This window comes from Phacochoerus africanus, chromosome 10 (genome assembly GCF_016906955.1).
Source record: "Phacochoerus africanus isolate WHEZ1 chromosome 10, ROS_Pafr_v1, whole genome shotgun sequence".
NCBI lineage: Eukaryota > Metazoa > Chordata > Mammalia > Artiodactyla > Suidae > Phacochoerus > Phacochoerus africanus.
This window is the reverse complement of record NC_062553.1, coordinates 20,113,005-20,126,571: the sequence shown is the minus strand read 5'-3', so window position 1 is coordinate 20,126,571 and position 13,567 is coordinate 20,113,005. Positions and strand designations below refer to the sequence as shown.

Genomic DNA, 13,567 nt, shown 5'->3' with positions numbered 1-13,567 from the left:
ATGCCCCTTAGTTCATCTGTGCCGGCCAGGGATCCAGCAAATATAAAACAAGCTGCCCTGTCAACTGAGAGCGCTGTCAGAACACGAGGGCCCAGATGTGTCCAGTCCAGGTCTCTGCTGGGCCCGGCGGCATGTGAGAAACACAGCGCCCTCTGCTGTCCTCTGCTTTCCCAAAGGTCTCATCTGGGGAGACCAAGTGTATGATGGGGCCCGAGGAGCTTGCCAGCAGCACAAGGTCTCACAGAAAAGCCAGAGCCCTTGGTCGCCACCCCCGCCCCCCGCAATCTCACCTCCCACAGTCCACCCTTACTCATTCCTACGTCTAACTGTTCCTCAAAAGGCCAAGTTCATTCCCACCTCAGGGCCTTTGCTCGTGCCATCACCTCTGCCAAAAAGACTGGCAGCAGTTTTCCCCAGATCACCAAAGCCTTCCTCCTCCTGGTCACCCAGCTCTCTGATCACGGCCTCCTCCTACGGGAGGCCCTTCCTGATACCCCGTATAAATTAACCACCCCCCATCCATCCCTCTCCCTTACTCCATCCTGCTTTATTTCTTTGGGGGTGCTTCACGCATTTGAAATATCCTGTTCATTATTTGCTTACGTGTTTAAAAAAGTACCTGGCAAACAGCTGACTCTTATGAACACGGGTGAGTGAATGGACGCATGAATAAATGAAAGCATGAAACATCTTCCTAAGTGCTTCTGTAACAAGGATCCAGGCACCTAGAGCCAAAGCACCCCCTGGCTTCAGTTAACAAGGGCAGAGACCACAAGAAATCACCCCCTGATTGGTAACAACTTAACAACCAGCCGGCAGTTATATCCACACACATTGCTGGGCATCATTCCAAAGCTAAAAAGGCACTAATTGCTTTTATATAAGGAGGTAGAAACTCCATCTCCTTAGGTCCTGATGCTCTGTATTATGGTATCTGTTAATTGTTAATTGTTCCTGCCTCACACAGCCACGGCGGGCTTTCTTCTGCTTGTGTCTGGGATGGTGACAGGTTCCTATACAGAGAAGAGAGGTACCGGGGAAGCGTGTGCGTCTGTGCCCATGCATGTGTCTGTCCACGCACGTGTGCACGCGAGTGTAAAAGCAGCGATCACTCCAGGAAGGGTTAACTCACAGGAAGGCTGGCTGCGCTCAGGGCCCTGCGCTGGCCCAGGAATGGGGTGGGCCTGGAAGGTGGAGTGGGCTTGGCTCACATCAGCTGCTCTTTCCAAGACAGGAGTGCACATGCTTGCCCAGCCGGACTGAGTGTGCTGAACTCCAGTCCCTTTAAGAATGGCTGCAGAAGCCCGCACCTGGAATTCACTGCCCCACCTCCCTGCCCCGCAGGGCAGGTTGCACTTGGGAGACTCTGCAGTCCGTCTTTAGAGGAATGAGCCGAGCAGGAGCCGTTCACCAGCTCGCCAGCACTTGGGGGAAAGCAGCAGGCAAGGATGGATGTGGTCCACAGCCTTCTTATGAATGGAAGCAACATCACTCCCCCCTGCGAACTGGGGATCGAAAATGAGACGCTTTTCTGTTTGGATCAGCCCCATCCTTCCCAAGGTAGGTGGCAGAGACCATTCTTTTTATTCAGAAAACTATTAAGTTGGGGTGGCGGGGGTGGGGGAGACATCCGTAACGGCAAGGCTGATTGAGCAAAATAGAACCAGGTCCTCGTGAGGCCAGGCTGGATAAAGTCAGCTGCTCAGAAGTTTGGATAAGAGGTCAAAAAGCAGAATCGAGTTCAGGGCTCTTATTGTTCCCCCACGGGAGAGCTGGGATTCATGGATAGAACTTGGGGGCACAAAAGGGGTAGGAGGAGGAGCTGAAGGGTGGCCAGAAGGGAGGACAAGTGTCGAAGCTTGAACTTACAAGCATCACAGAAAAGGCGCTGTCACAATCTAGCTGTGGCCTTTTCTTGGGGGAAATCAGTGTGAAGAAGCGATTAAAGCGAAAACTGCTTAGCAGCTAGGGAAGAAAGCAATCCTGATTCACTGGAGGAGCACTGTTCTTAAGAAAAAGTGGTTCCCCGAGGGATCCTTTAACAGACCAACCATTTAAGCCTCGACGACGTCGCTCTGTGCTCTCCTCACTTTGTTTCTGCAAAATATTGTAAGTATGGGGAGAGCTGGGTTCCATGATGTACGCCCTGCACCCCCTCCCCCCAAAATCGGCAGGGCATACGTTTGCTTGGTGTGCTCAGGTTTTAACATCCTGCTCCCACAACCTCCTTCCCTCCGGCTCATCGGTGCCGGTCGCGGCAGAGTGGCAGCCGGCCGTGCAGATTCTCCTGTACTCGGTGATATTTCTGCTCAGCATCCTGGGGAACACGCTGGTCATTACTGTGCTGATTCGGAACAAGAGAATGAGGACTGTCACCAACATCTTCCTGCTCTCCCTGGCCGTCAGCGACCTCCTGCTCTGCCTCGTCTGCATGCCGTTCAACCTCATCCCCAACCTGCTCAAGGACTTCATCTTCGGGAGTGCCGTCTGCAAGATCACCACCTACTTCATGGGTGAGTAGCTGCTGGTGACGAGTCCTGGAGCTCCCCCAAGACCCTATGCGGCCCCAGACTTTCCCAAACCCCTGACAGCCTCAGGGCAGGAGCCCTGCTGAGGTTAAAAAAAAAAAAAAAAACACCCTAAACATCTGGTTGTGTGGGGCTATGAGTAAGAACAGAGGAGCTGGCTTTGTGAGGATCAGGCCTCCCAACTCCCCCAAAGTCAGTCCCCCGTTTCAGAGGTCTGAGTCTCAGCGTGGGAATAAGTTGGTGAGAAGCCACAGAGGAGATGGCTTTCCTTGCTGCTGTTAGAAAGACAGGTTCCAGCTGCTCTGTCCATTCCTGGAAGGTGTTGATTGTACTCTGAGCTCTACCCACCTTGAAGCGTGGCTGTTGGGGTGGCCAGCGGGGCTGGAAGAGGGCTCTTCCTGCTGGTGCTCGGGCTGTCCTAGGGAACTGGGCTATTTGAGAATCAGCGTCATCAGAGGTTGGATTCCCTTCTCAAGATCCACTTCCCAGCCTGTTTTCCTAGGAGCAGGGATCATCGAGAGAGAAAGAGAGAGAGAGAGAGAGAGAGAGAGAGAAAGCACGCTCTGCCACTAGGCTGGGAGTTGAATTTGCTCCCGGAGCCTGTGGGTCACTAGGCTGACCTGACCCTGATTTGTTGAGATACACAGCTCTCTGCCTTTGCCATTCAAAATGATAGTGATGATAAGAACCATCAAAAGAGCTAACATTTTTGAGTACTTTTTTTTTGAGTACCAGCTGTCCTACTAATTGCTTTAAGATTTTACTTCCAGGATCATATTACACCCTATGCAGCGTATACAGTTATTCATCCTTGTCTCATTGAGAAGGGAAGAGAGGCACAGAGAGGTTACCCATGTGCTCAAGGACACACAGATGGTAAGCCACTGAGCTGACTTGAACCCAGACCGGTAGCCACCACAGTGGTTGGTGAGGACACAGCCTCGCTTTGCCGACTGTCGTGGCTCTCCTGCCACTGAAATAAGACGTGTCTCTTGGTCCCCTCTGTCTGCCAGAATGCCTTGTCCCTTCCCCGTTGGGAGAACAGAGGAGAGGTGGGAAATGAGGGAAGAGGCAGTTCTGGTTCTGACCTAAGCCTGGCAAAATATGCAGAGCTGAGCTGGGCTAGGGCAGACTTCAAAGACAGGAAAGCTTCAAAAGCCTTTATTGCTCCCCATTGAGGAAGCGGGATCCAGGACTGACGAAGTGATGATGAATTACCGATCTGGGTCCACAAATAACCAAGAACGTGTCAATCTGGGGTCCACGTCCTCCGAAAGAAAAATGGACCACGAGTGAAAAGGATCACTGTTAAACAGTGTCACAGTCACAATAACGAGCATCTCAGAGCGCTTTAGGCTTGCAGGACCTGTCCATATAGAGCTTACGATAATATTTACTAATCTTAACCGGGGTTTGTGCGAGGAGATTTAAAACAAGGGCTTGTGGAGCAGCACAGCACTGGGGATGTGCTAAATGCCATGGAACTGTTCACGTTAAAATGATTAATGTTATGTGAATTCGACCTCCATAAAAACTGTTTTTAAAATAGCCGGGGTCTGAGCTGGGAGCATTAAAACTCTTCCTGAACATTTCTACTACAGACTATTCTAGAAAATGAAAAGCAAGATACTTCTGAAAGTGTCTGCAATACCATAATGGTGTTGTGGCATTTCTTATTACAGTGATTTCAATTCTTCTCTTAATTTTGTCTTCTCTTCAGTCCTGCTCCTAATAAGGAACACTCATTAAACTCCTAACACGTAGCCAAAAGAAGACTGCTGGCCTGGCGGGGGCTTAGAATTACAGTGAACCCATTTTATAGATTTGGTTCTGAGAAGTTTGGGGCTGTACGCTCGAATCGAAACGTCCTCAACTCCTTAGGGTAAAGACCTATGAAACACAGCAAATCTTGTCTCAGAACATGAGTTCTTATCTAATGGTTTGGGGGTTATAGGTTTCTCTAAGGAGCACTATTGGGTATTCCCTTCAGAAAAAGAACATTTTCATATGTAGTTTCCCAAAAGGCCTCAAGCCAAGAATGTCTCTCAATCTCAGACTAATTCTAAGGTTTGAGAAATCATGGTAAGAGATAAGAGAAGAATCGACAGAATTCAGGATTCAGGACGAAGAATTAAAGGGAATTTGAACGGAATAAGTATATTATACTTACATACTTATAATGCTATAGGATATATAGTATTATACCATAGTATATAGTAGTATATACTATTATATTATACTACTATATACTATGGTATAATACTATATATATTAGTATATTATAATATACTAAAATAATAATATGCTAATTCCCTTTAATTTTAGTATACTAATATAATCATATACTAATAATATTCTAATATAATATTATACTAATTCCCTTTAATATATTATATTAAGTATGCGCATAATAATATTAATATTATTATATTAAGCATACACATACAAAATACAAAAATTAAGGAAAAGTAAGCTTTTTTGACTCTGTAAGTACACCCTTTCTTGGTTTGGTTTTGTTGATTTTTTTGTATTGAAGTCTAGTTGGTTTACAATGTTGTGTTAGTTTTCAGTGTAGAGCAAAGTGATTCAGTTATACATACACATACATCCATTCTTTTTCAGATTCTTTTCCCATATAGGTTATTACAGAATATTAAGTAGAATTCCCTGCACTATACAGCAGGTCTTGAATTATTTATTTTACATATACACTGTGCCTTTTAAATGAGGTGTTTTGATGTCTTTCTCACTGATAATCTATGTTCCTTTTAAAAAACACAGAAGAGCAAAATGAATAAGGAAGCCCTAGTCCTCCCACCCAGGGAAAACTTTAAAATATGGAGATTTTTCCAACACTCTCCTTTGAAATTTAGAATGTTTCACTCTTGAAAACTGTCTGGGGGATTTCCCATCGTGGCTCAGTGGTTAACGAATCCGACTAGCAACCATGAGGTTTCAGGTTCGATCCCTGGCCTTGCTCAGTGGGTTAAAGATCTGGCGTTGCCATGAGCTGTGGTGTAGGTCGCAGACGCAGCTTGGATCCCACGTTGCTGTGGCTCTGGCGTAGGCAGGCAGCTACAGCTCTGATTCAACCCCTAGCCTGGGAACCTCCATATGCCGTGGGAGCAAGTCTGAGGACTTCCCATCGTGGCTCAGTGGGTTAAGGACCCAGCATTGCCCTAAGCTGCAGTGTAGGTCGCAGAAGTGGCTTGGATCTGGCGTTGCAGTGGCTGTGGCATAGGCCAGCAGCTGCAGCTCCAATTCAACCCCTCGCCTGGGAGCTTCCATATGCCACATTTGTGGCATAAAAGGAAAAAAAAAAAAAACAAACTCCTGCTCAAAATTAGACTTGGGAGACAGCTGCTAGTTCAGGAGGCTCAACTGGGGGGAAAAAAAATTAAAAAATAAAAGTAAAAACAGTCTGTACTAGAAATTTTCAGCAAGAGTTTTAATGCTCCTAGCTTAGATCCCAGTGAACTTCAGGGGTCACGGTCCTTGAGAACATTAAGTTAAAAGGTCAACTTAACTATGCAGATCATGCTCAAAATTAAAGATATTCGACGGGTTACTCAGAAACCTCTTCTGTGGGATAGGAGCCCATTTCGTCCACTTGGTTATTAATTAATGAGTGCTTTCAGTCTAGGCAGGAGCTAGGTTGTAATCAAAGTTCAATAAACCTATCTGAAAACTGACCATAAGATGTATTTGCCAGTACATTTTTTAACTGTCTCAGATCCTTTTTGGAACACAGCTGGGAATACCTCATTTTTTAAAGATATACACACACACAGTTTCTTTACCCTCTTAGCGTTTTCCTTTGATATCTGTTAAACCTGTGCAGGTCAGGTGTGCTTAAGCTGATGTGCAAACAAACTTTGGATTTCGGAGCCTGCATAACCCGCTTCTTTGTTTCTTTTCCAGGCACCTCTGTGAGCGTATCCACTTTCAATCTGGTAGCCATATCGCTGGAGAGATACGGTGCCATTTGCAAACCCTTACAGTCCCGAGTCTGGCAGACGAAATCCCACGCTTTGAAGGTGATCGCCGCTACCTGGTGCCTCTCCTTTACCATCATGACTCCGTACCCAATCTACAGCAGCCTGGTGCCTTTCACCAAAAGTAACAACCAGACTGCGAACATGTGCCGCTTCCTCCTGCCGAATGATGTTATGCAGCAGTCCTGGTAAGGCTCCGTGGGTTTCTTTGTTCCATGCAACTTGATATCATTTTGCAGTTTTGAGTAAACCTGGAGTGTTTTGTCCAGCATGTCTGGGGGGATCAGTTTCCTGGAGGCGTTTCAAGAAGGATTGTTTCAACCTCTCTCTAGGATGACAGCGATGGCAACCACTTAGGGTGCTGTGTGTTAAATGCCACACGTATATTAATTCAATAATCCTCTCAAAACCCGATAGTGGAGGGTAGGTACTATTATTGTCCCCATTTACAGATGAGGAAACTGAGACGTGGAGAGGTTAAGAAAGTTGCTCAAGGTCCCAAACCTGAAGAGATCACAGCGCCTCTGGGCTTAACCCTGAGGCAGCGTGCTTCTGGATGGCCTGGTGGGGGTTCTGGTTAGAGGACCGGAAGGTTTTCCAAAACGGTGATTTTCCAAGAATGGGAGGTGGGGCTGAGGATAAATCCCAGATCCCACGTGATTTTTACTTAGCGCTTCAGTTATGGTACTTACACAGAACACTTTAGGAGAAATAAAAAGCCAAGGTTCTAATATCTGTCTCTTTGTTCGCTAGCAGATGATGCTGGTTAAGGTCGTATTACCTCCCTGAGATTCAAGTTTTTTATCTACACAAGGATTTAACGATGGAGAGATTTTTCAGTCTGCCTCTTTAGATGGATATGATTCAAACAAGACTCTGTTTATGAAAATGTCATTAAATATATTTTAAAAGGCTATACAAATGCCAGGCGTTATGTTTACATACTGCAGGGCACTATGTTTTAGAAGGAGGGAGCTAGACATTAAAAAATGGCTCAAAACTGAGATAAGCTCTGCTTTCTTTGCCTCTCCCTGCCCCCCCGCCCCCCCTTTTCATTTCAATCAAGTAACACACACACACACACACACACACACACACACACACGCGAAGAATTATGTTGCAAGTGAGGGACATTTCCAAGACTTGAAAAGAAATCTTATCAAAACATGTCCAATTGAAATAAGAAATGGCTTGGCCACTATGAGCCTCTGACAATTTTATGGCCTAATCGTGTAACCTTACACATGCCAGACTGCAAAAGTGATTTAGGGGCTAGACTCATAAAGAGGCTGCAAGTCTTCAGGAATCAAACACGTTTAGAGAAAGCATAGCTCTGGCCCGCCAGGCACTGGAATGAGCTCACGGCTGTGCCAACAAGTTGAAACAGCCAGAATGTCTTATTTTGCAAGAAACAAGGAGGTTCTCCATCATTGCTACCTATGCATTTGACGATTCTGTTGTTATGAAGTCAACAAATGGTATATTGTGATGCTCAGGGGCATAGGTTCTAGAATCATATTGCCTGGGTTCAAACTCTACCTTTGCCCCCAGCTGTGTGACTTTGGACAAATTATCCAATCTCCGTGGGTCTCAGTTTCCTCATCTGCAAAATGGGTATAATGTTAACAGTACCTATCTCAATGCTTATTATGAGAATTAAATACAGTAATACATATATAGTATATTGACATTTAATAAGGCATCAGTAAATGGATGCATTTAATTGTTATTGTAATTATTCCGTAACAGCTTTATTGAGAAATTCACTTACTCTCATGGGCTTGTTTTTTGGGTTTTCATTGCTGTTTTTTGCTTTTTAGGGCCACACGTGTGGCCTATAGAAGTTCCCAGGCCAGGGGTTGAATCGGAGTTGCAGCTGCCAGCCTACACCACAGCTCATGGCAAAGCCAGATCCTAAACCCACTGAGCTAGGTCGGGGATCCAACCCTCATCCTCATGGATGTTAGGTTTGTTCCTGCTGAGCCACAACGGGATCTCCCAGATTATTATTTTTTTTAAGCTCTCATTAGCTTTAAATGTAGACTTCTTTCAGGCACTGACTTATAGCAAACTTCTCCAATTTAACTAGCCCTTCATAAGAGACTTTATTTGAAATTTAAAAAAAAGTAAACAATTTTGAATGAGGGACCCTCCAGAATTTCCAAGGATATTAAATACTAGTAATGTGTTTGCTTGGACTCATTAAAATGGAGATGAACCCTTTTTATTCCATGCCATCTGAGTCTGAAATGCTGGAGCTGCTGGTTATTGGATTGCTTTTTATTTTATTAGGCACACGTTCCTATTACTCATCCTTTTTCTTATTCCTGGAATTGTGATGATGGTGGCATATGGATTAATCTCGCTGGAACTCTACCAAGGGATAAAATTTGATGCTAGCCAGAAGAAGTCTGCTAGAGGTAACTATCTCTTAGCTGTATGTTTATGCCCAAAGATTACAAAAGCTTGTTTTCTGTAACTTAAATAGATATACTCAGAGCGTGTATAGAGTATATCAGAGGTTTTCAAAAGTTTTCTTAGGAGACTCTGTGTCATAAGACATAGCCGTGAGACCCAGTGTCTCTATTTCCTCATCTATTCAGATGGAGAAATTATTCCTCTCAAAAGGGTGCTGAGCGGAATAAAATGAGATAATACACACCTCACCCGATTACAAGCTGAGGGTCCACGGGTCCAGGCTCTCTGTGATGGTGCCTCCAAATGGACCCCCTTCCACAACCAAAGCTGACTGTAATTCCAGTCCCCATCCTCTCTCTCCCTTCACTCCCCTTGCAGATGCCCCAGGGCCTCCCTTCCACCCCACTCATTACAATCCACTCTCCACCAAAACCTACCTGACACCTTTGTTGGCATCTCTCACCCGCTTCTCACGCCACCCTTTACTCAGCTCTTTACCATGTATACAACGTACAGGTCTTCCTTGTTTTGTTTGTTTTGTTTTTAGGGCTGCACCTATAGCCTATGGAAGTTCCTGGCCAGGGGTGGAATCGGAGCGGTAGCGGCCAACGAACGCCACAGTCACAGCAACACAGGATCCGAGCCACGTCTGCAATCTACACCACAGCTCGTGGCAACACCAGATCCTTAACCCATTGAGCAGGGCCAGGGATCGAACCCGCATCCTCACGGCTACGAATCAGGGTCTTTACCTCTGAGCCACAATGGGAACTCCCTTTGTTTGGTTTTTGATGATTTCTGCCGGTTAGCCGGTTAGCCGGAGTGCTCACAGTAAAAGCAGTCTGGAGCAGGCAGGAAACTTTCCCCTGAGGAGCTGGAGAAAGGAAGAAGAATGTGAATATTCATTCTTCACCAATGTTTATCCCTAGGATCTATATACATATTATTTTCCTTTCACATTCTCTACATCACATACTGTGTTTTACTAGTTTTCATTTAAAGGAGAGGACTAGTGTAGACAATATCTACCCACATCAGTGCAGGCTCAAAGTTGCCCGCCCAATAATGCAGCTCAGGTCTGGTTTAGCCTCTTGATGGAGTGGGCAGGGGTTCCATGCCTTCCGTCTGGCATGACCCATCCCGAAAACTAAGTGATGGCACTTGCCCACCCAGAAAGGAACCCGAGCACGGGCAGCAGCGGCAGATACGAGGACAGCGATGGGTGTTACCTGCAGAAGTCCAAGTCCCCAAGGAAGCTGCAGCTGCAGCAGCTGTCCACCAGCGGTGGCAGCAAGGTCAACCGCATCAGGAGCAGCAGCCCCGCGGCCAACCTGATGGCCAAGAAGCGGGTGATCCGCATGCTCGTGGTCATCGTGATTCTCTTCTTCCTGTGCTGGATGCCCATCTTCAGCGCCAACGCCTGGCGGGCCTTCGACGCGGCCTCGGCGGAGCGCCGCCTCTCGGGGACCCCCATCTCCTTCATCCTCTTGCTCTCCTACACCTCCTCCTGCGTCAACCCCATCATCTACTGCTTCATGAACCAGCGCTTCCGGCTCGGCTTCCTGGCCACGTTCCCCTGCTGCCCCAACCCCGGTCCCCCAGGAGCGCGAGGGGAGCTGGGGGAGGAGGCGGAAAGCAGGACCACGCGGGCCTCTCTGTCCAGGTGCTCGTACAGCCACGCGAGCCCCGCCGCGCCGCCCCCGTGAGCGGCGCCCTGGCCGCCGGCGCCGCAGGAAGGAGCGGGGACCGAGCGGGGACGCAGAGGAGGCGGCGAAGGCAGGAATTGAAGGAGAAGCAAGGGCCCTCCCGGCGGAAACTACTCCTTGTCTGCCTGGCCTCCGTCATTCGTCATCCGGGCTCCAGGGAGACACTACGGCGGTGCGGCCGTGGCTGGGTTTCCAGGCGGTGCAGGCAGGGCATTTTTGGAAACGGTCACCCTGAGAACAACCTCAGCAGGCGAGTGACGGGAGTCCCACAGGACTCCGGCTGCACGTGTAATTGCCAAGCATGTGTTCAGATGGGGAGGTGGGCCCTACTGAGCTTTAGAAGGTTCTAGAACATCCAGGGTGACCGCTCCCTCTGCACGGGGCCACCGTTGTGTCCTCTGCTGCCTCTGCTGATGCAGAATTGTGGAGATTGCTTGGCTTCCCAGGAGTCCGACCCTCTTTCATGTCCATTTTGTCGCCACCCACCTCATCATGACCGCAAGCTGGAACGCGAAGCGAACCCTCTTCTGGCTGTTTTCTGTAGTATGAGAACAGCCTGACTTACTCTCCTCGAGGTCGGTCAGGAACTGTCAGAGATACGCGTTTATGTTGTTCGCAGAATAGCATAAGGACCGTTGTCTAAAAGTTGGAATTTTTGGAACTTATGTTTCTGGAAAGACAAGACTAAGTGGGAAGCAGCTGGATGGAAGATGCCTTATCATAGCGAAAGTTAAATGCTGCCAAGGGCATAGAAATATTTTTCTACGTTAATAGTATGTGTTGCTTAACTCCACCTTTATGTGGTGATACTAAACCTGATGGCTTCTTTGCCTCAACTTAATTTTCCATACTCATCCTCTTTTCTGGAAAGACCTCCAGGTACGAAGGAGAGCTGTAACCTATGTACCTGGCCAAGCTGGAAACATGTGGAGTTGGGCCCAGAATAGAAACTGGCACACTTGGACTCAATTTACAAATAGCTTTTGAATGCCAAAGCTGTCCGTGCCTTTAAATGCAATCTGTGTTTATTCATAAGTGTAATTTTGTCCGTAAGATGAACATAGGAGTGTGTTCTTTTCCTATAAGTCTACTCTTGGGTGTGTTTTAAAAAAGAATAGTGAATGGAGGTTGGATTCAGAAACGATATCATTCTGCATTTCTCTGCAGCAATTGGCGTTTGCATGGGAACTTCTTTTCTTTGCAAACTGAGTGTTGAAATCTCTCTCCTCTAGCATAGAAATCTCAACTTAAAGGAAGGCACAGGCTATGCGTGTAGATGCCAGGACATACCCTTCTAGAATAGAATCTAGCAAGCCTCTTCCCTCCCACTCCCCCTCTCCCATGCTTGCTCGCTCCTGTGCTCTCTCCCTCTCACTCTCCCTCCTTCCCTTTTTTTTCATAGTTTTCATGCTCCGGGCATCTGAGAAGTGAGCTTTTCTTTTTTCCTGGGTCCATGACTGATACCCTTTGTGGTGCTCAAGGGCTAGTGATTTCAATTATCAAAAAAGAAAAAAAATCAATATGGTAGGGGGAGGGGCAGAGCATGGCAGGAAGTGACCATGAATGGGCAAGGGGTGCTGTGTAGTTTAACAAGACATGGGTGTTGCCGTTTGTTGTGGGTTGTTTTTTTATTATTATTTTTTTTGTTGTTGTTGCTGCTGTTGTTGCTATTTCTTGGGCCGCTCCCGCGGCATATGGAGGTTCCCAGGCTAGGGGTTGAATCGGAGCTGTAGCCACCGGCCTACGCCAGAGCCACAGCAACGCGGGATCCGAGCCGCGTCTGCAACCTACACCACAGCTCACGGCAACGCTGGATCGTTAACCCACTGAGCAAGGGCAGGGACGGAACCCGCAACCTCATGGTTCCTAGTCGGATTCATTAACCACTGCGCCACGACGGAACTCCTCGTTTTGGTTTTTTTTTTTTTTTTTTTTTTTTTTTTTTTTTGTGGAGGGAGAGTGGAGAGTCTAATGGAGAAGAAATTATTGAGGATGTGATCATTTATCATGAGGGACTTTTCAAGCCAGATACTAGTTTTTTTCTCTTCCTCAGACTGCAATCTAAGTTTCCTGTTTCTTGAGTTCCCACTGTAGCTCAGAGGTAACGAACCTGACTAGTATTCATGAGGATGCAGGTTTGATCCCTGGCCTTGCTCCGTGGGTTAGGAATCTGGCATTGCAAGTGTGGGGTAGGTTGCAGACATGGCTTGGATTTTGTACTGCTGTGGCTGTGGCATAGGCTTCAGCTGCAGCTCCAACATGACCCCTAGCCTAGGAATCTCTCTATGCTGCAGGTGTGGCCCTAAAAAAGCTAAATAAATAAATACATAAATAGATAAATAAATTTCATATTTCTAACCTGTCACCTCAGTCAAAAATTTCAAGGTAGACACACTCACTGATTAAAACATGCACTACTAAAATGGGAATTATAAAAGTGTAAGAAAGGAAGATGTCTCTAATATTTGAGTAAATACTACAAAACCTACAATTTTCCTGCTAGAAGAATAAGCCTTGGAGTTACCACAATGGTGCAGCAGGTTAAAGATGCTGTGTTGTCTCTGTGGTGGCAAAGGACCCTGGCCCAGGACAGTGGGTTAAGGAACCAGTGTTGCTGCAGCTGTGCTGTAGGTTGCACTTGCAACTTGGATTCAATCCATAGCCAGGGAACGTCCATGTGCCATGGGTGTGGAAGAAAAAAAAAGAAAAAGAAAAAGAAAAAGAATAAACCTTTCTCTCCGACAATGTTAGCATACAAATGAAGATAAATTACCCCTCCCCTGATATTGGAAAACTCTGGAAATTCCAAAAGTAAGTTAACCTAAAAATAGTGTGCCAGACTTAGCAAATAAAATACAGGATGTCCTGTTAAATTCTAATTTCAAATAAACAGCCAGTATTTTTTTTTGTATGAATATGT

The 13,567-nt window shown here is 46.6% G+C and overlaps 1 protein-coding gene across 1 annotated transcript; it reads left to right on the top strand.

Moving 5' to 3' along the window:
* Positions 1-1,260: 1,260 nt before the first annotated feature.
* On the top strand, positions 1,261-10,687 carry CCKAR (cholecystokinin A receptor). Its single transcript, XM_047799005.1, has 5 exons — positions 1,261-1,560; positions 2,262-2,513; positions 6,450-6,711; positions 8,816-8,943; positions 10,115-10,687. The coding sequence occupies exons 1-5, from the start codon at positions 1,449-1,451 to the stop codon at positions 10,645-10,647; spliced, it is 1,287 nt and encodes a 428-aa protein (XP_047654961.1). The 5' UTR covers positions 1,261-1,448; the 3' UTR covers positions 10,648-10,687.
* Positions 10,688-13,567: the final 2,880 nt, after the last annotated feature.